A 27,642-nucleotide genomic window follows, 5' to 3' on the forward strand; every position below is an offset into this window, starting at 1 on the left:
AGTTGTTGGCCATGAAATGGGCATTTGAGGAGTGGCGTCATTGGCTCGAGGGTGCTAAGCATCGTGTGGTGGTCTTGACTGATCACAAAAATCTGATGTATCTCGAGTCTGCTAAACGCCTGAATCCTAGACAGGCCCGCTGGTCATTGTTTTTCTCCCGTTTTGACTTTGTTGTCTCGTATTTACCAGGTTCAAAAAATGTGAAGGCCGATGCTCTTTCCAGGAGCTTTGTGCCTGATGCTCCTGGAGTCGCTGAACCTGTTGGTATTCTTAAGGATGGTATTATCTTGTCAGCTATTTCTCCAGATCTGCGACGTGTGTTGCAGAGATTTCAGGCTGATAGGCCTGATTCTTGTCCACCTGACAGACTGTTTGTGCCTGATAAGTGGACCAGCAGAGTCATTTCCGAGGTTCATTCCTCGGTGTTGGCAGGTCACCCAGGAATTTTTGGCACCAGAGATCTGGTGGCCAGATCCTTTTGGTGGCCTTCCTTGTCTAGGGATGTGCGGTCATTTGTACAGTCCTGTGGGACTTGTGCTCGAGCTAAGCCTTGCTGTTCTCGTGCCAGCGGGTTGCTCTTGCCCTTGCCTGTCCCTAAGAGACCTTGGACACATATCTCCATGGATTTCATTTCTGATCTTCCGGTGTCTCAAGGCATGTCTGTTATCTGGGTGATATGTGATCGCTTCTCCAAGATGGTCCATTTGGTTCCTTTGCCTAAGCTGCCTTCCTCTTCCGATCTGGTTCCTGTGTTTTTCCAGAACGTGGTTCGTTTGCACGGCATCCCTGAGAATATTGTGTCAGACAGAGGATCCCAGTTCGTTTCCAGATTCTGGCGATCCTTTTGTAGTAGGATGGGCATTGACTTGTCGTTTTCGTCTGCTTTCCATCCTCAGACTAATGGACAGACGGAGCGAACTAATCAGACTTTGGAGGCTTATTTGAGGTGTTTTGTCTCTGCTGATCAGGACGATTGGGTGACCTTCTTGCCGTTGGCTGAGTTTGCCCTTAATAATCGGACTAGTTCCGCCACCTTGGTTTCGCCGTTTTTCTGCAACTCTGGTTTCCACCCTCGTTTTTCTTCGGGTCATGTGGAACCTTCTGACTGCCCTGGGGTGGATTCTGTGGTGGATAGGTTGCAGCGGATCTGGAATCTTGTGGTGGACAACTTGAAGTTGTCACAGGAGAGGGCTCAGCGCTTTGCCAACCGCCGCCGCGGTGTGGGTCCCCGACTACGTGTTGGGGATTTGGTGTGGCTTTCTTCCCGCTTTGTTCCTATGAAGGTTTCCTCTCCCAAATTTAAACCTCGTTTTATTGGTCCTTACAAGATATTGGAAATCCTTAATCCTGTATCCTTTCGCCTGGATCTTCCTGTGTCGTTTGCTATCCACAACGTGTTTCATAGGTCCTTGTTGCGGCGGTACGTTGTGCCTGTGGTTCCTTCTGCTGAGCCTCCTGCTCCGGTGTTGGTTGAGGGCGAGTTGGAGTACGTGGTGGAGAAGATCTTGGATTCTCGTCTCTCCAGGCGGAGGCTTCAGTACCTGGTCAAGTGGAAGGGCTATGGTCAGGAAGATAATTCCTGGGTGGTCGCCTCTGATGTTCATGCGGCCGATTTAGTTCGTGCCTTTCACGCCGCTCGTCCTGATCGCCCTGGTGGTCGTGGTGAGGGTTCGGTGACCCCTCACTAAGGGGGGGGTACTGTTGTGATTTTGCTTTTTGCTCCCTCTAGTGGTCATTAGTGATTTGACTCTGGAGCTTCTGTCTTTTCCTATATCCTCACCTGGGCCGTTAGTTCAGGGGCGTTGCTATATAAGCTCCCTGGACCTTCAGTTCAATGCCTGGCATCGTGGAAATCAGAGCTAATCTGTTGTGCTCTTGTCCTATGATCCTGGTTCCTGTATTTCAAGCTAAGTCTGCTTCCTTGCTTTTTGCTTTAGTTTAGTTTGGTATTTTTGTCCAGCTTGTTCCAATCTGTATCCTGACCTTTGCTGGAGGCTCTAGGGGGCTGGTGTTCTCCCCCCGGACCGTTAGACGGTTCGGGGGTTCTTGAATCTCCAGCGTGGATTTTTATAGGGTTTTTGTTGACCAGATAAGTTATCTTGCTATATTCTGCTATTAGTAAGCTGGCCTCTCTTTGCTGAACCTGGTTCATTTCTGTGTTTGTCATTTCCTCTTACCTCACCGTTATTATTTGTGGGGGGCTTGTATCTTGCTTTGGGGTCCCTTTCTCTGGAGGCAAGAGAGGTCTTTGTTTTCTTCTCCTAGGGGTAGTTAGATTCTCCGGCTGGCGCGAGTCATCTAGCGATCACCGTAGGCATGATCCCCGGCTACTTCTAGTGTTGGCGTTAGGAGTAGCTATTTGGTCAACCCAGTTACCACAGCCCTATGAGCTGGATTTTTGAATCTCGCAGACTTACACGTTCCTCTGAGACCCTGTCCACTGGGGTCATAACAGTGGTCTCTCCATCAGGACATTTTCCAACAGATCTGCCTTCGTTGGGGTACTCCGGATGTAGACTTGATGGCTTCCTGGTTCATTGCCAAGGTACCTCAGTTTGTGGCCCGGTCTCGGGACCCGAGAGCAATCTGGGTGGACGCGCTGGTCCTTCCGTGGAGTCAGTTTCATCTTCCTTATCGGTTTCCTCCCCTGCCCTTGCTTCCAAAAGTTATCAGGAAGATCAGGGCAGAGGGCGTGCCAGTGATTCTCATCGCTCCAGATTGGCCTCGCCGGGCGTGGTACGCAGAGCTGGTCCAACTCTTCGCAGATGTTCCTTGGCGACTAGCAGGTCGTCCGGATCTGCTTTCTCAGGGTCCGATTTACCACCAGAACTTGGGGGCCCTGTGTTAGATGGCTTGGCCGTTGAATCCTGGGTTCTGACTCAAGCAGGTTTTTCCCACTAAGTAGTTTCCACCTTGATCAATGCTCGAAAGCCGATGTCATTGCGCATCTATCATCGGACCTGGAAGACCTTCTTTGAATGGTGCAGAAGTAGAGGTTGCCCTCTGTTGGTTTTCAACATCCCTACCATCTTAGAATTCCTTCAATCCAGTCTGGACTTGGGGCTATCGCCGAGCTCCCTCAAGGGGCAGGTCTCGGTCTTGTCAGTCCATTTCCAGTGTAAAATTGCTTCCAAACCCCAGGTGAGAACGTTCTTTCATGGAGTCTCCCACGTGTTGCCTCCCTATAGAGCACCTCTAGAGGCTTGGGACCTTAATCTGGTCCTAGGCGTCCTGCAGGAATCTCCCTTTGAGCCATTGCAGGACATCTCTCTATCTCTCCTCTCATGGAAGGTGGCCTTTCTTGTCGCTGTTACTGCGATCAGACGAGCCTCGGAGTTGGCTGCCCTTTCCTGTCGGACGCCGTTTCTTACTTTCCATCGAGGCAAGGTGGTCCTCAGACCGTCTCCTACCTTTCTTCCAAAGGTGGTGTCTTCCTTCCACCTTAACAAGGATATCGTACTTCCTTCGTTTCTTTCCTGCCCCGGCGCACCGCGTGGAGAAGGCTCTATACTCCCTGGATCTTGTAAGGGCTCTCAGAAAGTATGTGTCTAGGACGGCACCTTTTCGACAGACGGAAGCTCTATTTCTGCTCCCAGCAGGACATCGGAAGGGACTGGCCGCTTCTAAGTCGACAATCGCCAGATGGATTTGGTCGACTATTCAAGAGGCTTATCGTGTCAGAGACAAGCCTATCCCAGCGGGCATCAGGGCACACTCCACTCGGTCGGTGGGTGCTTCCTGGGCCATTCGGAATCAAGCGTCTGCAGAGCAAGTTTGCAAAGCTGCGACCTGGTCTAGCCTGCACACTTTCTCAAAGCATTATAATGTCCATACTCAGGCATCTGCAGATGCAAGCCTGGGTAGGCGTATTCTGCAGGCAGCGGTAGCGCACCTTTAGACAGTAGGCGACGTGAGTTTACACTGTTATGTTATTTTCCACCCTGGGACTGCTTTGGGATGCCCCACGGTCCTGTGTCCCCCAATGTGGTGATGAAGAAATAGGGATTTTTGTGTACTCACCGTAAAATCCTTTTCTCCGAGCCACTCATTGGGGACACAGCACCCACCCTTCTTTGGCTTGTTGCCTATGATGAGCGTTATAGTTTTGACATGTTGTACCTACGGTTAAAATTTTTTGTTAATCTCCTACTGCTTGGTCACTAAACCGGTTCTATCAGGAGCCAGTGGGCAGTGTATACTGCAGAGGAGGAGCTAACCTTTTTTGTATTTACTTAGTGTCAGCCTCCTACTGGCAGTAACATACACCTACGGTCCTGTGTCCCCCAATGAGTGGCTCGGAGAAAAAGATTTTACGGTGAGTACACAAAAATCCCTATTTTTTTCTTTCCACATTGCTTGATCTCCTGTGAAGTACCTGAAGGGTTAAAAAACTTCTTGAATATGGATTTGAGCACCTTGAGGGGTGCATTTTTTAGAATGGGGACACTGTTGGGTATTTTCTTTCGAATAGGCCACTCAAAGGCACTTCAAAAGTGATGTGGTCCCTAGAAAAAAAAGGTGGGAAAATGTGAAATTACTGATCAACTTTTACCCCTTATAACTTTTTAACAAAAAAAAATTGTTTAAAAAAATTGTGCTGATGTAAAGTAGACATGTAGGAAATGTTATTTATTAACTACTTTGCGTGACATAACTCTATGGTGTAAGGGCGTAAAAATTAAAAGTTTGGTAATTGCAAACTTTTCACCAAATTTCCGATATTTTCACAAATAAACGGAAGTCATATCTAACAAATTTTACCACCAACATGAAGTACGAAAAAACAAATCTCAGAATCAGTGGGATCCATTGACGTTTTTCCTGAGTTATTACCTCATAGTGACACTGGTCAGAATTGAAAAAATTGGCCTGGTCACAAAGGTGAAAACATACTCGGGATGGTTTAAAACCCCAGACAAATGGTGGATCAGGGTCATTCTTTAACTTTTGCTCAAGAACCCACTTTCCTAAACTGGCCCTGACTGAATGGTACTATGTGGCGGTGTTACAGGGATGAGTGGGCTATGCTTACTTATGGGGCACACACAGAAAGTAGGCACTTCCCATCTTTCATTATCTTTTCCTTGTAGCCCCATACCTCAGTTAGGTCTTCTTTGTACTTGTAAATACCATTTGTAATAAACCTGGGGGGGTAGCGATTACTGTTACCCCCAAACTGAGCAGATACAACATCATCTCCTCCACATCACACCTACTGGAGCTTCCATCACCTCCCATCCTACATCCATAGACATTAATATGGAGTCAGTCCCTTTGCAGCTACAACAGCTCCTGCTCTTCTCGGAAGACTTTCTACAAGATTTTGGAGAGGTCTGTGGGAATTACCCATTTATCCAGAAGAACATTTGTGAGGTCAGACACTGATGTTGGGGAAAGGTCGGGATCACAATCTTCGTTCTAGTTCATCCCAAAGGTGCTGAATGGGACTGAGGTCCGGGCTCTGTGCGGCCGCTCATGTTCTTCCACCAAACTCCCCACAGTCATGGGGAACAGAATATAGCCTTCCCCCAAATTGTTCACACAAAGCTGGAAGCTGCAATTGTCCAAAATGTCTTGTGCTGAAGCATTAAGATTTCACTTTATTGGAACTAAGAGGCCTAATACTGAAAAAGAATCCCATTATTATTCCTCCTCCACCAAACATTACAGCATGCACAATGTATAAGGCGGGTAATGTTCTCCTTCACCGAAACCAGACTCGTCCCTCAGATGCCAAATAGTGAAGTGTGATCCGTCACTGCACAAAACTTGTTTCCTCCTGAGTCCAGTGGTGGCAACTAGCGATGAGTGAGTATACTCGTTACTCGGGTTTCCCTGAGCACGCTCGGGTGGTCTCCCGAGTATTTCGTTGTGCTCGGAGATTGTTTTCGTTGCCACAGCTGCATGATTTGCAGCAACTGTTAGGTGGATTCATAACTGGCTTAGTGATCGGACCCAAAGAGTGGTCGTAAATGGCTGCACATCCATTTGGAAGTATGTCTCAAGTGGGGTACCACAGGGTTCTGTTCTGGGCCCTGTATTGTTAAACATCTTTATCAATGATTTAGATGAAGGAATTAAGGGTACACTGATTAAATTTTCTGATGACACAAAGCTAGGAGGGATAGCTAATACTAGAGAATAAATAGAGTGGATCCAAAAGGATATAAATAAACTGGAGCAGTGGGCAGCAACCAACAGAATGGTTTTTAACAGGGAAAAATGCAAAGTACTACATCTGGGCAATAAAAATGAAAAAAGCATATACAGAATGGGAGGAATAGGGCTAAGCAACAGCACAAGTGAAAAAGACTTGGGTATACTAATAGATCACAGACTGAACATGAGTCAACAGTGTGATGCAGCAGCAAAAAGGCAAATACAATTCTGGGATGTATTAACAGAAGCATACAGTCTAGATCACGTGAAGTTATTATTGCCCTCTACTCCTCTTTGGTCAGACCTCATCTGGAATACTGTGTCCACTTTGGGGTACCACATTTTAAAAAAGACATCAACAAACTGGAGCAAGTTCAGAGAAGAGCGACCAGAATGGTGACCGGTCTGCAAACCATGTCCTATGAGGAACGGTTACAGGATTTGGGAATGTTTAGCTTGCAAAAAAGAAGACTGAGAGGAGACTTAATAGTTGTCTACAAATATCTCAAGGGCTGTCACAGTGTAGAAGGATCATCTTTATTCTCATTTGCACAAGGAAAGACTAGAAGCAATGGGATGAAACTGAATGGGAGAAGACACAGATTATATATTAGAAAACACTTTTTGACAGTGAGGGTGATCAATGAGTTGAATAGGCTGCCACGAGAGATGGCAAATTATTTCTGTTAATGATGATTATGGCTTACAGTCAATGAAAACCAAAAAACAATTATCTCAGTAAATGAGAATTAACAAAAACACCTGCAAAGGTTTCCTAAGCGTTTAAAAAGGTCCCTTAGTCTGTTTCAGTAGGCTCCACAATCATGGGGAAGACTGCTGACTTGACAGATGTCCAGAAGGTAGACATTGACACGTTCCACAAGGAGGGTAAGCTACAAAAGGTTAGGTATTAGAAAAAACTTTTTGACAGTTAGGGTGATCAATGAGTGGAACAGGCTGCCACGAGAGGTGGTGAGTTCTCCTTCCATGGAAGTCTTCAAACAGAGGCTGGACAGACATCTGTCCGAGATGATTTCGTGAATCCTGCATTGAGCAGGGGGTTGGACCAGATGACCCAGAAGGTCCCTTCCAACTCTACCATTCTATGATTTGAGACTGCTAGACAGGCTGAATACATGCAGGGATTTCCTGTTTGTTAGGGAATTCCCACATGTATTCAAGCAGTCCAGCAGCCGCAAATCATGCAGCTGTGGGTGACGAAAACTAAATCTCCGAGCACTCCAAAATACTCAGACCACCTAAGCATGCTCGGGGAAACCCAAGTAACGAGTATACTCACTCATCACTAGTGGCAGCTTTACACCACTCCGACACTTGGCATTGTGCTTGGTGAAGTAAGGCTGTATGCAGCAATGTTTGTTCTGATGTTATTACCAAAGGAGGTCTGGACTCTACAGTTATGGAGTCAGCAAAGCGTTGTTGACTTTTTTGTTGTTGACTCTTTTGCCCTCTGCTCCTCAATACTCGGTGAACCTGCTCTATAACATTACAAGGTCTCCACTCTGTGGCTGAGTCTCCATTATGAGTTCTGCTAACACAGATTATGTGCTGCTGAGAATGATCTTTTGTCAAAACCAAAAGATTATTTCACCAAACATGCCGGTTTTCTCGATCAGCGGGTGATCGGCAGCTTGTTTAGTCTGAAAGATTACCATGAAATCATCCATCCTACAAACGCTCGTTCACCGTACTTTTGCAGCCTAAAGTTCTACAATTGATCAGCGCTCCAAAGGTCATTTATTAATACAGCTGCAGTGTTCATCATCCTGTTGATGGTGTCCTTGTACATCAAAAAACTTTTTGACAGGCAAGAGGCTATTCCCCCCCTGGCCACCTCGCTCTCACACGGGCTGCTCCCCCTGGCCGCCTCGCTCTCACACGGGCTGCTCCCCCTGGCCGCCTCGCTCTCACACAGGCTGCTCCCCCTGGCCACCTCGCTGAGTCTCACACGGGCTGCTCCCCTGGCCACCTCCCTCACACACGGGCTGCTCCCCCTGGCCACCTCGCTCTCACACGGGCTGCTCCCCATGGCCGCCTTGCTCTCACACGGGCTGCTCCCCCTGGCCACCTCCCTCACTCATGGGCTGCTCCCCCTGGCCACCTCCCTCACTCATGGGCTGCTCCCCCTGGCCACCTCCCTCACTCATGGGCTGCTCCCCCTGGCCACCTCGCTCTCACTCCGGCTGCTCCCCCTGGCCTCCTCGCTCTCACACGGGCTGCTCCCCCTGGCCTCCTCGCTCTCACACGGGCTGCTCCCTCTGGCCACCTCGCTCTCACACGGGCTGCTCCCCCTGGCCTCCTCGCTCTCACACGGGCTGCTCCCCCTGGCCACCTCGCTCTCACACGGGCTGCTCCCCCTGGCCACCTCGCTCTCACACGGGCTGCTCCCCCTGGCCACCTCGCTCACACACGGGCTGCTCCCCCTGGCCACCTCGCTCACACACGGGCTGCTCCCCCTGGCCACCTCGCTCACACACGGGCTGCTCCCCCTGGCCACCTCGCTCACACACGGGCTGCTCCCCCTGGCCACCTCGCTCACACACGGGCTGCTCCCCCTGGCCACCTCACTCACACACGGGCTGCTCCCCCTGGCCACCTCGCTCACTCACGGGCTGCTCCCCCTGGCCACCTCGCTCACACACGGGCTGCTCCCCCTGGCCACCTCGCTCACACACGGGCTGCTCCCCCTGGCCACCTCGCTCACACACGGGCTGCTCCCCCTGGCCACCTCGCTCACACACGGGCTGCTCCCCCTGGCCACCTCGCTCACTCACGGGCTGCTCCCCCTGGCCACCTCGCTCACACACGGGCTGCTCCCCCTGGCCACCTCGCTCTCACACAGGCTGCTCCCCCTGGCCACCTCGCTCTCACACGGGCTGCTCCCCCTGGCCTCCTCGCTCTCACACGGGCTGCTCCCCCTGGCCACCTCGCTCACACACGGGCTGCTCCCCCTGGCCACCTCGCTCACACACGGGCTGCTCCCCCTGGCCACCTCGCTCTCACACGGGCTGCTCCCCCTGGCCTCCTCGCTCTCACACGGGCTGCTCCCCCTGGCCACCTCGCTCTCACACGGGCTGCTCCCCCTGGCCACCTCGCTCACACACGGGCTGCTCCCCCTGGCCACCTCGCTCACACACGGGCTGCTCCCCCTGGCCGCCTCGCTCTCACACAGGCTGCTCCCCCTGGCCACCTCGCTGAGTCTCACACGGGCTGCTCCCCTGGCCACCTCCCTCACACACGGGCTGCTCCCCCTGGCCACCTCGCTCTCACACGGGCTGCTCCCCATGGCCGCCTTGCTCTCACACGGGCTGCTCCCCCTGGCCACCTCCCTCACTCATGGGCTGCTCCCCCTGGCCACCTCCCTCACTCATGGGCTGCTCCCCCTGGCCACCTCCCTCACTCATGGGCTGCTCCCCCTGGCCACCTCGCTCTCACTCCGGCTGCTCCCCCTGGCCTCCTCGCTCTCACACGGGCTGCTCCCCCTGGCCTCCTCGCTCTCACACGGGCTGCTCCCTCTGGCCACCTCGCTCTCACACGGGCTGCTCCCCCTGGCCTCCTCGCTCTCACACGGGCTGCTCCCCCTGGCCACCTCGCTCTCACACGGGCTGCTCCCCCTGGCCACCTCGCTCTCACACGGGCTGCTCCCCCTGGCCACCTCGCTCACACACGGGCTGCTCCCCCTGGCCACCTCGCTCACACACGGGCTGCTCCCCCTGGCCACCTCGCTCACACACGGGCTGCTCCCCCTGGCCACCTCGCTCACTCACGGGCTGCTCCCCCTGGCCACCTCGCTCACACACGGGCTGCTCCCCCTGGCCACCTCGCTCACACACGGGCTGCTCCCCCTGGCCACCTCGCTCACACACGGGCTGCTCCCCCTGGCCACCTCGCTCACTCACGGGCTGCTCCCCCTGGCCACCTCGCTCACACACGGGCTGCTCCCCCTGGCCACCTCGCTCTCACACGGGCTGCTCCCCCTGGCCACCTCGCTCTCACACGGGCTGCTCCCCCTGGCCTCCTCGCTCTCACACGGGCTGCTCCCCCTGGCCACCTCGCTCACACACGGGCTGCTCCCCCTGGCCACCTCGCTCACACACGGGCTGCTCCCCCTGGCCACCTCGCTCACACACGGGCTGCTCCCCCTGGCCACCTCGCTCACACACGGGCTGCTCCCCCTGGCCACCTCGCTCTCACACGGGCTGCTCCCCCTGGCCACCTCGCTCTCACACGGGCTGCTCCCCCTGGCCTCCTCGCTCTCACACGGGCTGCTCCCCCTGGCCACCTCGCTCACTCACGGGCTGCTCCCCCTGGCCACCTCGCTCACACACGGGCTGCTCCCCCTGGCCACCTCGCTCTCACACAGGCTGCTCCCCCTGGCCACCTCGCTCTCACACGGGCTGCTCCCCCTGGCCTCCTCGCTCTCACACGGGCTGCTCCCCCTGGCCACCTCGCTCACACACGGGCTGCTCCCCCTGGCCACCTCGCTCACACACGGGCTGCTCCCCCTGGCCACCTCGCTCACACACGGGCTGCTCCCCCTGGCCACCTCGCTCACTCACGGGCTGCTCCCCCTGGCCACCTCGCTCACACACGGGCTGCTCCCCCTGGCCACCTCGCTCTCACACGGGCTGCTCCCCCTGGCCACCTCGCTCTCACACGGGCTGCTCCCCCTGGCCACCTCGCTCTCACACGGGCTGCTCCCCCTGGCCTCCTCGCTCTCACACGGGCTGCTCCCCCTGGCCACCTCGCTCACACACGGGCTGCTCCCCCTGGCCACCTCGCTCACACACGGGCTGCTCCCCCTGGCCACCTCGCTCACACACGGGCTGCTCCCCCTGGCCACCTCGCTCACACACGGGCTGCTCCCCCTGGCCACCTCGCTCTCACACGGGCTGCTCCCCCTGGCCACCTCGCTCTCACACGGGCTGCTCCCCCTGGCCACCTCGCTCACTCACGGGCTGCTCCCCCTGGCCACCTCGCTCACACACGGGCTGCTCCCCCTGGCCACCTCGCTCACACACGGGCTGCTCCCCCTGGCCACCTCGCTCACACACGGGCTGCTCCCCCTGGCCACCTCGCTCACTCACGGGCTGCTCCCCCTGGCCACCTCGCTCACTCACGGGCTGCTCCCCCTGGCCACCTCGCTCACTCACGGGCTGCTCCCCCTGGCCACCTCGCTCACTCACGGGCTGCTCCCCCTGGCCACCTTCTTTTTCACACAGGAAGGCGGGGGACTCCCTCTCTCGAAAAATAGAAAAAGCCCCATGTGCAAAACTTAATTTCCTTCTATTACACACAGTCCTATGTAAATAACATCTCTAATGCTCCAACCTACAGTCCCATGTGCAAAACATGACTTCCTATTCCCTGAGTCCCCTCTTACACACAGTCCCATGTAAATAGCATCAATATCATATAGTCAGTCCCATGCAATCATCTGCCCTCCTTTGGTGTGCGGATATGAGCACAACCTCCTGCAATCGTAAAGCCACGCCCATCCCCAGAGGCCCCGCCCTTCTCTGGACGCTTGATACTCATCCGCCCGTGAGCCCTTTCACCTCAGCTGTAGAGTCGTCCTTCACTGGCAGCGATCGCAGTGCATGACGGAACTTGTAGTCCACATCTCGGCATTTGCCCTGACTTTAATCATCAACCCTATCAGTGTACAAACTACAACTCCCGGCACCCCCTGCGGAGGCTGCTTTCACTCAGCCAGCTGTGGTAGTGGAGGGAAAGGAAAGTTGTAGTGGAAGCGGCGGCTGCGGAGAGCAATGGCTCCTCACTGCAGGTACCGGCCGGGGGCCACAGGGGGCGGGGAGACGGACGTTTTATGGGGGCGGCTGAACACGTGACCTGCAGGGTAAGGGTCACAGATGTCAAATCTGTCTGCCCTGTGTCTAGGAGACCTGTGGATCTGGGGAGGCGGTGGGTGCCGGAGTATTGGCTAATCTGACCTGAGGACCCGGCACCGGGCTGGGACTGTCACATCTGACAACCCTGAGGTGCAGATTAACCCCTTGTGGGCACAGCCAGTTTTTCCTCCTCTTTTTCCAAGAGCTGTAACCTTACAAGGCTGAAGTCGGTTTTTTATTCTGCAGTTTTTTCTTTTCTGTTTTTTTCTAGGATTAACAGCAAAAATAATCATCACAAATAACAAACACTGTAGTGAGTGACATCTGTGGCAATCTGCTCTTCGCCCACTCTGATTCCAGTCATTTACATCATTTACTGTACAGACGGAATAATAGTTTGTTTATTAATGTGGACTTTTCCGGACGCCGTGATACTGAATATGTTTATTTAGTTTTTTATTATTTATCTTTGGATGGGCAAAAAACAGATTTAACTTTTTTTAAAAAAAAATAAGAAAAAAATCTTTTGTATTTTTTTTTTTACTTTTCCCATTTATAGTAACAGTGCGTCCTGCAGGTGACGGCCTCTTCCTGTGTCTCCTGCTCTCTTCCAGCTCTGCCCCTCTGTGTCCCACAAGGTGAGTGCACCCCGGGGGAGCGATGGAGGTGGACGGGGAGGACTGCGGGACGTGGTGGACGCAAGAGAACAACCGCATCATCGGGACGTGGCAGGTAAGTGTCAGTCCGCTGGACGTTCCTGGCGGCCACTGCACTCCTGGCAAGAAGGGGTTAAATACTTCACCATGGATTTCTTGCTGGCTGTGGAGTATATATATAAAGGGAACACTCAAATAACACATCCTAGATCTGAATGAATGAAATATTCTCATTGAATACTTTATGTACAAAGCTGAATGTGCTGACAACAAAATCACACAAAAATCATCAATGGAAATCAAATTTATTAACCAATGGAGGCCTGGATTTGGAGTCACACACAAAATTAAAGTGTAATGTAATGTCCTTAAAATAAGTCAAAATGATGCTCAGCAGTGTGTGTGGCCTCCACGTGCCTGTATGAACTCCCTACAACGCCTGGGCATGCTTCTGATGAGGCGGCGGATGGTCTCCTGAGGGATCTCCTCCCAGACCTGGACTAAAACATCCGCCAACTCTTAGCCAGTCTGGTGCAACGTCACGTTGGTGGATGGAGCGAGACATGATATCCCAGATGTGTTCAATCGGATTCAGGTCTCGGGAACGGACGGGCCAGTCCATAGCTTCAATGCCTTCATCTTGCAGGAACTGCAAACACACTCCAGCCACATAAGGTCTGTCACTGTCCTGCATTAGGAGGAACCCAGGGCCAACCGCACCAGCATATGGTCTCACAAGGGGTCTGAGCATCTCATCTCGGTACCTAATGGCAGTCAGGCAACCTCTGGCAAGCACATGGAGGGCTGTGCGGCCCTCCAAAGAAATGCCGCCCCACACCATTACTGACCCACTGCCAAACCGGTCATGCTGAAGGATGTTGCAGGCAGCAGATCGCTCTCCACGGCGTCTGCAGACTCTGTCACGTCTGTCACATGTGCTCAGTGTGAACCTGCTTTCATCTGTGAAGAGCACAGGGCACCAGTGGCGAATTTGCCAATCCTGGTGTTCTGTGGCAAATTCCAAGCGTCTTGCACAGTGTTGGGCTGTGAGCACAACCCCCATCTGTGGACGTCAGCCACTCAGACCATCCTCATGGAGTCGGTTTCTAACTATTTGTGCAGGCACATGCACACAAGCACATTTGTGGCCTGCTGGAGGTCATTTTGCTTGGCTCTGGCAGTGCTCCTCCTGTTCTTCCTTGCACAAAGGCTGAGGTAGAGGTCCTGCTTCTGGGTTGTTGTCCTCCTACGGCCCCCTCCACGTCTCCTGGTGTACTGGCCTGTCTCCTGATAGCGTCTCCAGCCTCTGGACACTACGCTGACAGACACAGAAAACCTTCTTGCCACAGCTCACATTGATGTGCCATCCTGGATGAGCTGCACTACCTGAGCCACTTGTGTGGGTTGTAGAGTCCGTCTCATGCTACCACGAGTGTGAAAGCACACCCAACATTCAAAAGTGACATAAACATCAGCCAGAAAGCATTGGTACTGAGATGTGGTCTGTGTTCCCCACCTGCAGAACCACAACTTTATTGAGTGTATCTTGATAATTGCCAATAATTTCCATCTGTTGTCTATTCCATTTGCACAACAGCATGTGAAACTGATTGTCAAACAGTGTTGCTTCCTAAGTGGACAGTTTTATTTAACGGAAGTTTGATTTACTTGGAGTTATATTCTGTTGTTTAAGTGTTCCCTTTATTTTTTTGAGCAGTGTATATACTGTATATTACTTGTTTTATCAGGAGGCAGAAGCCATCCCAGACGTTCTCATTAGGAAGCAGAGGAGGCAGCAGTGTCACTCCGACCTTTTCCACCTGCTCCAGAAGCTCCAAGGTAGCGGCTGCTGGGAGCGCCGGGGTCCTCTCATCGCTGCTGTGTCTAATGAGTTACATGACAAGGATCAGTGTTGTCTCAGATCTCTCGCTCTCCTGTGTGCTCCTGACTAATCCCACCTCTTTGAGCTGATGATCCAGAGCTGTGCTGGAAGCCACTGACTGATGAATGTTTAAAACCACACAACCAGCACAACCTTACTACACTGTGCTCAGCTCTGCTGCATCCTCCGCAGATATCTGGAGCATCATAGCTGTCCTAGGTGTTTTTACATCATTGATGTGTTTGCTGGTTTCCAACAGAGCTCAACTCTCCTGCACAATGGAGCACAGCAGAGCTGACACAAGCAGGACCGGAGTGTGTTTGTTGCCTTCTGCTCACAGATCAATGATGCAAAATGGCAAATGCTGCTTTGTTGATGCATATGGCAGAAGATAGTCCTCTGCCATGTGCATCAAGAGAATGGCATTTGCAGTTTTACATCACTAATCTGTCTGCTAAAAGCATCAAACACGCCTGCCCTGCCTAGTTATTAAAAGCTCAATTGTGCAGCCAGAGTGAAGTGTGTTTCCTAGGAATGCTGTTTTTCTCTTCGCCACGACAGCACCCACTGAGAGAGGGGATCCGCCCCTAGGAACAGGAAACCCTACGGAGAGATAAAAGGGGCGGTCCCCCTCGCTCCCACAGTTTGGTTTCCTGTTCCTATGGGAATCCACGGAGAAGAGGATGCCTAGCCTGGATGCCGCTTGCGCAGTTTACCTGTGAGGACGGCAAGGGCTCCAGAGCTGGAGGCAGCGTCGGGGGTCCTGGTGTCAGCTTCCCCCCTCTGCTGGCAGACGCCGGGAGGCCGGAGCTGGAAAGTGGCTGGCTCCCAGGAATTCATCCGGGACGTCTGCGGGGAGTTAGCGCTGTGGTTTGGTGAGCGCTGCGCCGTCCTCGGCGAGCGCTCATACGGCGTGGAGCCCCAGTATATTCCCCCGGAAGTATAGCAAAAACTTCCGGGGTGATGGAGACGGCGCCCGCGCTGGTGCCGGTGACAGCGCGGGCACATGGAATATGGCCGCGACCCGGAAGTGGTTAGCACTTCCGGGTTCAACAGGAAGAAGATGGCGGCCCCCATGTGAAAAGGACGCCGGCAGTAACGCTCCGGCGTCCAATATGGATTCGGCACAGGACCCTGCGATGTCTTCTATTGAGGCCACCGCAACTACTCCTCGCAGCCATGCCAGCAGCAGCAGCCGCTCCAAGCGGAGCGGATCTTCTAAAAAGAGCAAGCCTCTGCAGTCTCCTCCTCGTCAGCCGGTACCTTCACAGACGCTTCACTGGGGTGAGTGTATATCTACCCTATTAAGCTGATTGCTGTTCCCTCTCCTCTTACACTCTAGGCAAAGTGTACTGAAAAAACGAAACACAAACAGTGTGCGATATGTCTTCAGCCCCTTCCGGATAGTTACAAAAATAAACTTTGTAAACCATGTATTGATTCCACCTTACGGGAGGAGGCCTCGGTTAAATCAGAGGACATTAGAGTGTTGATTAGAGAAGAACTACAAGCCCTGCATAGTTCGGGGAAAGAAACGCGTACTAAGGGGACAAGAGAATATGTTTCACCCATATCTGACCAGTCTTCCGAATTAGAGAATGCAGATTCGGATATTTCCAGAGAATATGTTTCCTCGGATGAGGATCAGGATACGTGCTTCCCCACCGATAGTATAGATAACCTGGTGAGATCCGTCTGTAACACTATGGGCATCGAGGATTCTAAGACCCCTAAAACACAGCAGGACATAATGTTCGCTGGGCTGTCCGAAAGGAAAAGACCCTCCTTTCCGGTGATAGCAGCAGTTAAAAATTTAATTAAAAAAGAGTGGGAAAGCCAGGGGCAGAGGGGACTACCACCATCTTCAAAGAGACGTTATCCGTTTAATGATGAGGAATTTTCGACTTGGTCAAAAGCCCCAAAAGTAGACGCAGCAGTGGCTTCCACATCTAAAAAATCCCTGCTACCTGTGGAGGATTCAGGTTCACTACAAGATCCTCTGGACCGCAAAGCCGACTCTCTCCTTAAAAGAGCGTGGGAGTCTTGTGCGGGAGCCCTAAAACCGGCTGTGTCGGCTACATGCACCGCTAGGTCCATGTTAGTCTGGTTAAGTGACTTGGAAGAAGGACTTAAAAACGGTCTCTCTAGAGACAAGTTGAGAGCCTCAATACCTTTGATTAGGGGTGCTACAGCCTTCCTGGCAGACTCATCTGCTGACTCAATACGTTTGGCGGCCAAGTCGGCGGGGCTGACTAATGCAGCACGTAGGGCCCTGTGGCTTAAGGGTTGGAAAGGCGATCCCCAGACAAAATCCAAATTATGTGGCCTTCCATGTCAGGGTGAGTACCTATTTGGTACTAAGCTCGACGAGATCCTAACTAAAGCAGGAGAGAGGAAAAAGGGCTTCCCTAATAATAATTACCTTCCATCTTATAGGAGGGCGTTCCGAAAGCCCGTGTTTAACAAAAGGAAGGATTTCAAGAGCCAAGATCGCTGGGCCACTAGAGACACCAGACAGAGAGGAGCTTTTTTTGGGAAGCGCCCTTTCAAAACTGAGGAAAAACCCCGCTAGAACAGATCTGCCTGTCGGAGGTAGATTGTCTTCCTTCTCAGATCAATGGCAGAAAATAACTTCGAATGTTTGGGCAAATAATATCATCACCTTCGGCCTAAAACTAAAATTCTCCCGAGTCCCGCCGGACTCATTTCTATTGACTTCTTTAAAAACCCAGTTACAACAGGAGGCTTTGGAGCAGGAGGTAATGAATCTTCTAGCCAAAGGGGTTTTGGTGGAAGTTCCATTTCTTCAGCAAAAAAAGGGATTCTATTCCCCTCTATTTTTAATCCCAAAGCCAGATGGATCATTCAGAACCATATTGAACCTTAAAAAATTGAACACCTTCTTACAGAATCAAACCTTTAAAATGGAGTCTATCCGATCCACCATAAAGCTGTTGTCTCCCCATTGCTTTATGACGGTACTCGATCTAAAAGATGCGTATTACCATCTGCCAATTTTTATAGAACATCAACAATATCTCCGCGTGGCGATTGTGTTGAATGGATGTATACGACACTTTCAGTATACAGCAATGCCCTTTGGACTATCAATAGCTCCAAGGGTATTCACTAAGTTAATGTCGGAAGTAATGTCATACCTAAGAGTAAGAGATACCCTCATAATTCCGTACCTTGATGATCTGATGAAGGCTAGGATGGTTGGTAAATTGGGAAAAATCTAATCTCCTTCCAACTACTCGACAAACATTCTTGGGAATTATAATAGACTCTATAAGCCAAAAATGTTTCCTACCACAATCCAAGCAATTGACAATAAGAAATAAGGTACAGTCGGTAATAGATAAACCTCTAATATCTTTAAGACAAGGCATGTCCCTCCTTGGCTCCTTCACGTCATGCATCCCAGCAGTACCATGGGCCCAATTTCATTCAAGGTGTTTACAATATGCAATTTTACATGAGGAAATAAAATTACAAGGTCATCTAGACGGTAAAATTTCCCTTTCTGAAGACGTAATTAAATCTCTATCCTGGTGGCTAGAACCAGATCACTTGGTTAGTGGGGTCCCATGGGTAGTTAAACCCTCAAACACAATATTCACGGATGCCAGTCCTAGTGGTTGGGGAGCACATTTGAGAGATCAGGTAGCCCAAGGTCTATGGTCGGTTACGGAGTCAGACGACTCATCTAATATAAGAGAGCTGAAAGCTATACATCACGCTCTATGTGAATTCCTTCCGCAGCTACACGGAACACATACAAGGATTCTGTCAGACAACATGACATCAGTAGCGTATATCAATCATCAAGGAGGAACAAGATCAGGAACACTCATGTCTATAGCCGAAGACATCCTAACTATAGCCGAGGAACATCTACTGTCTCTATCAGCACTACATGTCAGAGGAGTGGACAATTCAAAAGCGGACTTCCTCAGTCGTCATACCCTCCACCAAGGGGAGTGGGTTTTAAATCATTGTATCTTCAAAATGATAACCATGAAATGGGGTTTACCAGAGATAGATCTCTTCGCTACAAGAAACAACAGGCAATTAAAAAGGTTCGCTTCAATGTTCCAATCCGACAAACCCGATTTTCTCGATGCTCTCCAGGTGCCATGGACATTTCAGAAAGCGTATGCCTTTCCTCCTCTGATACTTCTACCAACAGTAATCAGGAAGATAAGAGAGGACAAAGCCAATATAATCCTGATTGCCCCATTTTGGCCAAAGAGACCATGGTTCTCCCTGCTCAGAGCTATGTCCATCTCAGATCCGTGGATTCTCCCAGAGGATCAGGATCTTCTCTTCCAGGGACCCTTCAACCACCCTCATGTGAAGGGTCTACGGTTGACAGCCTGGAATTTGAGAGGCAATTGTTGAAACTAAGGGGTTTCTCTGATCAAGTGATTAATACTCTATTATTAAGTAGGAAAAGATCCACTACTTCTATATATGTGAGAGTATGGAGAAAGTTTCTAAGTCTTTATCCATTGGCCTTGTCAAAAGAAATTCCTATTTTTAACATTTTAGAATTTCTCCAGAGAGGGCGTGACTTAGGTCTTTCAGTTAATACCTTAAAAGTGCAAGTCTCTGCTATAGGGGCATTGTATAGTCACAATGTAGTGGGTGATAGGTGGATAGCTAGATTTATTTCAGCCTGCCAGAGGTCAGAACCAGTTCAGATTCCCCGCATACCTCCTTGGGATGTTAATCTAGTCCTTGAAGCCTTAACGGGTCACCCATTTGAGCCACTACACTCAGCTCACATTAAACACGTTACTCTCAAAACTGCTCTTCTTGTCGCATTAGTATCGGCGAGAAGGGTAAGTGACATACAGGCACTATCAGTAGATCCTCCCTTTCTGTCGATATTTCCAGATAGAATTGTCCTGAAAACAGACCCTTCCTACCTACCTAAGATGTGTACTAAATTTCATAGATCTCAAGAAATTCTTCTTCCTACTTTTTATGATAACCCTACAAATCAGGAAGAGGAGAAATACCATACCTTAGATGTGAAAAGGGCTGTAATGACTTACTTAGACAGGACTAGCACCTGGAGGAAGAGCAGGGCTCTTTTTGTTTCCTTCCAGGGTCAGAGAAAAGGAGCTGGTATTACAAAAGGCACCTTATCCCGATGGATTCGGGAGGCGATATACCTGGCCTATTCGTCTAAAGGGGAAGATCCACCTGAGACTGTAAAGGCACATTCCACCCGGGCGATAGCATCATCCTGGGCAGAGCGAGCAGAGGTTCCGATAGATCTCATATGTAAGGCCGCAACCTGGTCCTCTCCTACTACCTTCTATAGTCACTATAGACTAGATCTATCTGCCTCCACTGACTTGTGTTTTGGTAGATCAGTTCTTAACACGATAATCCCCCCCAAATAACTATCTCTGAAAGTCTCTCAGTGGGTGCTGTCGTGGCGAAGAGAAAACACCGGATTACGTACCGGTAATGCTCTTTTATAGAGCCACGACAGCACCCCTTCACTTCCCTCCCTTATATATTAGTTTGCATATGAGCACTATTAAGGGTGACTGGTTCTTGTAAATATACGTGATTAAGTTAAGATGAAATGTTAATATAGAATGACCTAACTAAAACTGTCGGGCGGTTCCTCGCAATCTCTGTAACCCAAACTGTGGGAGCGAGGGGGACCGCCCCTTTTATCTCTCCGTAGGGTTTCCTGTTCCTAGGGGCGGATCCCCTCTCTCAGTGGGTGCTGTCGTGGCTCTATAAAAGAGCATTACCGGTACGTAATCCGGTGTTTTCCGATAATCTGGCAGCATCTGACGGGCGAGCAAAACATTTGTTTGGTTTGCTTAAAAATTCATCTTTCTTGGCAGAGCAGCGGCCTGTAAACTGGACTTGTGCTTCTGAGAACACTGGCAGCCTGTGCACACTGAGCGATCTATTACTGATCTATGCACCTGTTATCTGCGGTCTGCCTGTGTAAACAGGGTATTAACGGACCACTGATCAGCTTTCATTTTGTGCCATACACTGTCGATTTTTTTAAGGTTAATTTAATATTTGCTTTTTTCCCCTTGTCTAATTGCAGGATTACCCCCGACAATTCCCGCCCTTCCCCTGGAGCTCAGTGTTGTGTATAACATGGTGATCATTCACAGTAATCTGAGTGGCAGTGGATTCCTTGCTGAACACTCGGTGCAGGTGGAGGACGCCCTGCGCAGAGGTGAGGAGCGTCAGAGTGGTGTTATAGGTAGTGATTAGTGATGAGCGATTCCCAGGACCCTGGTCCGAGGCCGCCTCTGTATCCCATGATTGCCAATATCCCTGGCTACGTTATTATTTTAACTGGTCGTTGTGTATATATCACGCTACAATGATGACATTGTGCCTGGCCGGCTGATCAGAGTGTGAGCTCCGGATGCCAGCAGGTAGGAGGCGGTACACGGGGCTCCCGTTAGGCAGGCGAGGAACACTGACATAGCCGCTGGACCAGAGCCTAGAAGCTTTACTCATCTCTACTCATGAATCCTAGTTATGTGCTCCATAACTGATAGATGAGGGTAAGAGAAGTCACTGTGTACATACATTACATTGTTTATCCTCTACTGATCCTGTATAATACTCCAGAGCTGCACTCACTATTCCGCTGGTGCAGTCACTTTGTACATACATTACATTACTGATCCTGAGTTACATGATGTATTATACTCCAGAGCTGCACTCACTATTCTGCTAATGCAGTCACTGTGTACATACATTACTGATCCCGAGTTACATCCTGTATTATACTCCAGAGCTGCACTCACTATTCTGCTGGTGCAGTCACTGTGTACATTACATTACTGATCCTGAGTTACCTCCTGTATTATACCCCAGAGCTGCACTCACTATTTTGCTGGTGATTTTCATCCTTATACAGACGTGGTGTACTGTGGGGTCACTGCCCACTGCAGTGTAGGTGGGTAATGAGCTGTGGCCTCTCTTGTACCCGTGCAGTGGTGGAAGCTTTGGGACAGGGTGACGCGGTCGGTGCTGGACTTTGGGAGAGGATTCTGGCAGCGGACGGCTCCTTGGAGATGACTTCTGCGCTGCACAGACTGGCCGGGCTGCGCTGCGCCCTTTGGATGTCCAGTGGTCAGTTACACGAGGCTGCGGAGCTGTTTTCTTTACTCGCCCATGTAGGTGATTTGAGCTCCTTTTCTGGATGTGCCTCCGCTCCCGCTTATTTCTGGGGGGTAGCAGTTTCTACAGGTCAGGTATATTGGGTAAATGTGACCCCCATCCAAGTAATTTCTTTGGGAACAATATTTTTTTTGGGGTGGAGGTCTACGGTTGTGAAATGTTAATGCATTCTCTCGGCTCCCATGATGCTTCGACTTTCTCCAGACTCCAGACCTCCATAGACGTTCTCACAAGGAGGACGACCTGTTACCACTGATCAGAGCGTGGACAGCGCCCCCGGAGGAGCCAGAGACCATCCACACGGTCCAGACCTCCAGCCACGTAAAGGACGTCCTCTACAACGCCGCCTGCCTCCTCCAAGGTAATTCTGATCATCGACCTCATATAGCGGAAGTGATGAGATCTGTATATTTTTAAAGGGACAGTGCAGGGTTGGAAAAACATGGCAGCTTTTTCCCTATAACAGCGCCACCACCTGACTGTGGTTGTGTCTGGTATTACTGGAAATCAAGGGAACATCGTATGTGGCTTTCTGTGTGAACAGAGACTAAATATGTAAATCTGGGAAAGATACTTAAAGCAAATGCATTACTAAGTCACTTTCCTTTTAACCCTTTCCTGACATGGATGTACATGCCTTTGGGGTCCGGGTGTATGCAGTGGGCTCAGCTTGCTCTGATTGCTGCTGTTTTACCTCCTAATGGCCGCTGTCAGTCGCTGACAATGACATTTAATTCTTTGAGGTGCCATTTAGTAACCCATGGGCCCCTTCACTTCCACCCTTGACATAATCAGGGGGTGCCGCTTATGTTTGTCTGGTAGCAGCCCCTCATCGCTGCCATATTTATGCACCTATGGAGACAAGTCTGTGGCTCGCCATCATACAGAATCTCACCATATACTGCAATACCCGAGTATTCAGTCCCTTGTGCAAGCGTATCCAGCAATCCCAGGTCCAATTCCACTGGGGGGGAGCAGAGTGGGTCTAATAATTTTACACACCCTGTTAAAATGCCAGATTTTTGTCATGGAAAAAAATGTACCAAGAATAATTATTTCCAAACTTTTTCCACCTTTGACGTCACCCATAATCTGTGTAAATCCATTGAAAAATAAAAATTCCAGCTCTGTCATTCCAAAACTAATTTTCTGGTGAAGCCATTATTTTGTTGATTGGGAGGTATGCTTAGGGTCGTTGTCGCTGAGAGGTGTTTTTCATCTTCAGCTTTTTAGCAGAAGCCTTAAGATTTTGTTGCAAAATTGACTGATATTTGAAGTTTTTCATTATTCCCTCCATCTTGAATAATGCCCCAGTTCTAGCTTCCAAAAAACAGCCCCGAAGCCTAATGTTGCCTCCACTATGCGTCACTGTGGGTATGCTTTTTTTTTTTGGTGATGTACAGTGTTGGCTTTCTGCTAAACATACCATTTGGAATTATGGGCAAAAAGTTTAGCCGTGGTCTCATCAGACCGTAATACGTTTTCCCACATGCTTTTGGCAGACTTCATGTAGGTTTTGGTAAAACATACCCAAGCTTGGATGTTTTTCTTTGTAAGTAAAGGCTTCCACCTTGCCATCCTACCCCACAGGTCAGACATATGGAGAATATGGGAGATTGTTGTCAAACGCAGTACACAAACCGTACTTTCCAGAAATTCCTGCAGCTCCTTAAATGTTGCTGTAGACTTCTTGGCAGCCCCCCGCACTAATTTTCTTCTCGTCTTTTCATCAATTTTTTAGGGTTGTTCAGTTGTAGGTAATGCCACTGTTGTGCCAAATGTAAGCCACTTCTTGATGATGTCTTCACAGTTAACATGATCCAATGCCTTGTAATAGATTATTTTTTTGTACCTTTCTCCTGACCACGTTCAATAATGAGATCCCTTTGCTGTGTTGTCAGCTGTTTACAGACCATGGCATCTGCTCTAAAGTGCAACTAAGAAATGTTATGAAAATCCTACTAGAACAACAAAACCCACTATGGAGTTAATCAGAATCACTGTACATGATGGCGGCAGTGTAGGCACTACTATGTAATATGAGTGTAAATGTGATTGACTAATTCTGAACACACCAAACATCCCCGATTATAAGAGGGTGTTCACACTTATGCACATTATTTTAGTTTTATTATTTTTATTTCCCCCATCTAAATGATTTAATTTTGGATTTGTAGAAATTGTGGATGGCATTAAATGATTCTTCTGGTTATATATACCCTAAAATGGTACCAAGAACTCCCTATGATAAAAAAAAAAAAAAATCAATCCCTCAATGTGAGAATTATCAGTCCCAGAACCATATTTTGCTTAAAGAAAAAAAAATTCTGATCCTGTTAATATCAATAAAACATAACAAACTCTATATGTTATGGAAAAGTGCAAAATACAAGCCCTCATATGGAGATGGAAAAGTTATTCGGGGGAGGTTTGATGACGCTTGTTTACAACTGAATACCCCTTTCGTATGTAATAGATATTGTGGTGTTTCTGATTTTTTTAATTTTTTTTTTCTCTCGCCTCCAGGTGTTACTGCGATGAATGCTGCAGATTTTCCGCGGTCGGTGGTTTTCCTCCAGGAGGCCGCCGGCAGTCTGTGTTCTAGCCGGGTGTTAGCAGAGATCTACACTTGTCTCGGATGCTCCTTCTACAGGATGGTAAGTAATAGAGAATAGTTTCCCCCAGTAAAACAACTATTCCTGCCTCCAGTGCCGATGCTGTTCCAGCGGTGTCGGCGCTCGCTCTCTGGGGATTGCGTGACATTATATCATGCAATCACTGAGACCAATCAGCGGTGGATTCACTCTCCTCTCATATGGACGTAATTGACAACCGGAGGAAGTGAGAGGGCAGGAGCAGCTCTCGCTTCCTCCGGATGCCAGATATGTCCAAAGGAGGGGAGAGTGAATCCAGCACTGATTGGCTGCAGGGGTCACGTGACATAATAATGTCAGACAAGCCCCGCCCAACAGAGACAGTACTGTCACTGCTGGAACAGCGTCGACACCGATGGTGAGTATAAGTGTTATTTTGCTGGCGGAAACATAGGGATTGAGAAGCGGTTGTCCGAGTAGTGGAAACCTCATTTGTTCAACATTTGGACAAAAATCGCAAAAAAAAATAAAGAAATAAAAAAAGAACGATATTTGTTATCGCTGCGTATTTATCAGTCTGATCTATAAAAAATATCCAATTAGCTAACTCGTAATGTAAATGCAATAGAGGGGGGGAAAAAGTTGAACCATCAGAATTGTCATTTTGTTTTGGTCTTTTACCCTAACAAATGGAATAAAAACGCCGTATATGTACCCAAATGTTACCAACGTAAAAACTACATAGAAGAAGAAGAAAAAAAAAAAAGTTCTGTTTCCCCAAAAAATGGCAACACAAACAAACAAAAGTTTTTTTTCAGTATTTTTAAGTTTAGATTTATTTATTTATTTTAAGAACGTATACAAATTTAGTATCACCGTAATCATATTGACCCAAAAAATCCTGAATGCGGTAAAATTGGAACCTAAAAAATGACAGAATTCTAATTTGTTCCCATTTTTCCGTACATTCTATGGTAATATGAATGGTGCCATTTTACAATCACAAGCCCTCAGACGCAAAAAAAAAAATAGATATGGCTCTTGGAAGAATGGGAGGTAAAACGAAAGTGCAAAAATGCAATTTGGTAATGTCAGGAAGGGGTTAAACATTTCGTCCATCTTCTCCAGGCGAAGCCACAAGTGTCCCTGCAGTACTGGAGGCTGGCGCTGAGGACGGACTTCCAGTGTCTCTCCGCGCTGCACCACAGCGCCGTCCTGTACCGCCACATGGGAGACGCCGAGTCGGAGCTGGAGGCACTCGCTCTTCTTCACACGGTAAATTTTTTGTTGTCTTATCACGTGGACACACAGACACATTAGCTGGAAGTGAAGTGACTTACATGGAGAACGTCTCCACAGCATAGAGCGCCGATATCTGAGGCTTAATCGCTGCAAAATCACAGAACCGGGAAATTTGGGGTTTGACGTCAAGGGTTTGTACAGTAAGTAAAGTTTCTTGAAACGTTCTACAACTTTATCTCTTGCTTTGTTTTTCAATGTCTGACCTCGACCTGATCATAGCTGATGGTTTGTTGTAATGGATCAGTGGGAATCCTCAATGGTGTATCGGGGCTGACAGTGATCGCTGTCGATTCGGTCCTCCAGTGATGGCTGCCATCTCAGTCCTCCAGGGATCGCTGCCATCTCGGTCCTCCAGTGATCGCTGCCATCTCGGTCCTCCAGTGATCGCTGCCATCTCGGTCCTCCAGTGATGGCTGCCATCTCAGTCACCCATGGATCGCTGCCGTCTCGGTCCTCCAGTGATGGCAGCCGTCTCGGTCCTCCAGTGATGGCTGCTGTCTCGGTCCTCCAGTGATGGCTGCCATCTCGGTCCTCCAGGGATCGCTGCCGTCTCGGTCCGCCAGGGATCGCTGCCGTCTCGGTCCGCCAGGGATCGCTGCCATCTCGGTCCTCCAGTGATGGCTGCCGTCTCGGTCCTCCAGGGATTGCTGCTGTCTCGGTCCTCCAGGGATCGCTGCCATCACAGTCCTCCAGGGATCGCTGCCATCACAGTCCTCCAGGGATCGCTGCCGTCTCGATCCTCCAGTGATTGCTGCCATCTGGGTCCTCCAGTGATTGCTGCCATCTGGGTCCTCCAGTGATGGCTGCCATCTCAGTCCTCCAGTGAAGCTCGGCTTCTTTTTGCGTTACTTCTTCTATATACCGCATTACTCCTGCATTTCAGTACACAGCGATCAGGAGGCGCGGGCTCACATTCCCAAGTGGACTCAAACATTAATAAAAAGTTAAAACAAAAAGTATAAAAGTTTGTGCCCCCTGTTATCCCAGGCTTATTTTTATTTAGTCATTTTTAAACTATTTTGTAGCTGCTCATCTGTAGAAGTCGGATGTATCAGAATGTGACATTATACAGTGTGTGAGGCCATGACGCCAGAGGAAACAGAAACCCCAGAATTCCGTGTCTTCGTTCTCTGCAACTTCCTTAAAAAATTTAATAAAAAGTCTCCAAAACGACATAAATCCCCCAAATGGTGCCAACAAAAAACGACAAGAAAGGAGCAAAATAAAAGAATAAAAAGTGTCAGCAGCAGATTAGATGAGGTATTAGTGACTGATTTGGGGGTGTCTGACCGCCGGCACCCCCCGCAGAGCGTATTTTGGATGGGGCGCGGCTCTGGTAGCCTTCTCTCTGGAGCAGGGACGTTCCCGGCACCAGGATTGGGACGTTTCCCCGTTCACTGTCATGTCCTTGTATAACGTCTCCATCAGGCCCGGGGTGGGAGTCATTATGTATCTTGTGTTTTCCAGGCCTTAGAAGACTCCAGCGCAGACGATTCCTCCAGAAAGATGTCCTGTCCGCTCCGCACTGAGCTAATCGTCAGCTCCTCGGCCCTCGGCAGCTTCATCCGCTGCCCGACCTCCTGCGAGGTGGAATACCTGATGGCGCGGCTCTGCCTGCAGACCAGGAGGTGAGATCCAGGGTCCGTGCCGCGTCCGGCCCCTCGCTGCTGTATGGAGGATAGGACCGACTCTGAACTCTGCAGATTTCTGTCATTGGGGTAAATGCACCTGTAGCAAAAATACTGCAAATATTCTACGTACATGGAAAATCCGCAGTACCAGCAACACGGATCTCTGCCACAAAATGGCCCTGGATTTTTAGTCTTGCAGGGTATCAGTTTCTGCTGCGGATTTTCTCCTTTCTGGTTGAATCCACAGAGTGTCACCATTTTTTCTGCAATTCTTTCTGAAGATTTGCCATGAAATCCATGGTGCCCGGACACATTAAAGCAGAGATGAGGAACCGGCGAACTACTTTATGCACTGAGAAC

General features: G+C 49.8%; 1 protein-coding gene across 4 annotated transcripts in view; it reads left to right on the top strand.

The window, feature by feature from the left end:
- The first annotated feature begins 11,691 nt into the window (after positions 1 to 11,691).
- The window catches only part of FANCG (FA complementation group G), a 31,687-nt gene continuing 15,736 nt past the window's right edge, over positions 11,692 to 27,642 (top strand). Inside the window, exons 1-11 of one of the 4 annotated variants that reach the window (XM_077284804.1) lie at positions 11,946 to 11,968; positions 12,082 to 12,182; positions 12,304 to 12,345; positions 12,592 to 12,764; positions 14,437 to 14,527; positions 20,662 to 20,796; positions 21,570 to 21,751; positions 21,960 to 22,116; positions 24,282 to 24,412; positions 25,478 to 25,624; positions 27,119 to 27,279. In XM_077284804.1, the coding sequence (XP_077140919.1) occupies positions 12,693 to 12,764; positions 14,437 to 14,527; positions 20,662 to 20,796; positions 21,570 to 21,751; positions 21,960 to 22,116; positions 24,282 to 24,412; positions 25,478 to 25,624; positions 27,119 to 27,279 (1,076 nt within the window). In that variant the 5' untranslated portion in view covers positions 11,946 to 11,968; positions 12,082 to 12,182; positions 12,304 to 12,345; positions 12,592 to 12,692. Of the gene's footprint in view, positions 11,969 to 12,081; positions 12,183 to 12,303; positions 12,346 to 12,591; positions 12,765 to 14,436; positions 14,528 to 20,661; positions 20,797 to 21,569; positions 21,752 to 21,959; positions 22,117 to 24,281; positions 24,413 to 25,477; positions 25,625 to 27,118; positions 27,280 to 27,642 lie in introns of all 4 variants that reach the window. The other 3 variants (XM_077284795.1, XM_077284787.1, XM_077284814.1) reach the window with 3 other exon arrangements.

Source organism: Ranitomeya variabilis, chromosome 1 (assembly GCF_051348905.1).
Source record: "Ranitomeya variabilis isolate aRanVar5 chromosome 1, aRanVar5.hap1, whole genome shotgun sequence".
Lineage (NCBI taxonomy): Eukaryota > Metazoa > Chordata > Amphibia > Anura > Dendrobatidae > Ranitomeya > Ranitomeya variabilis.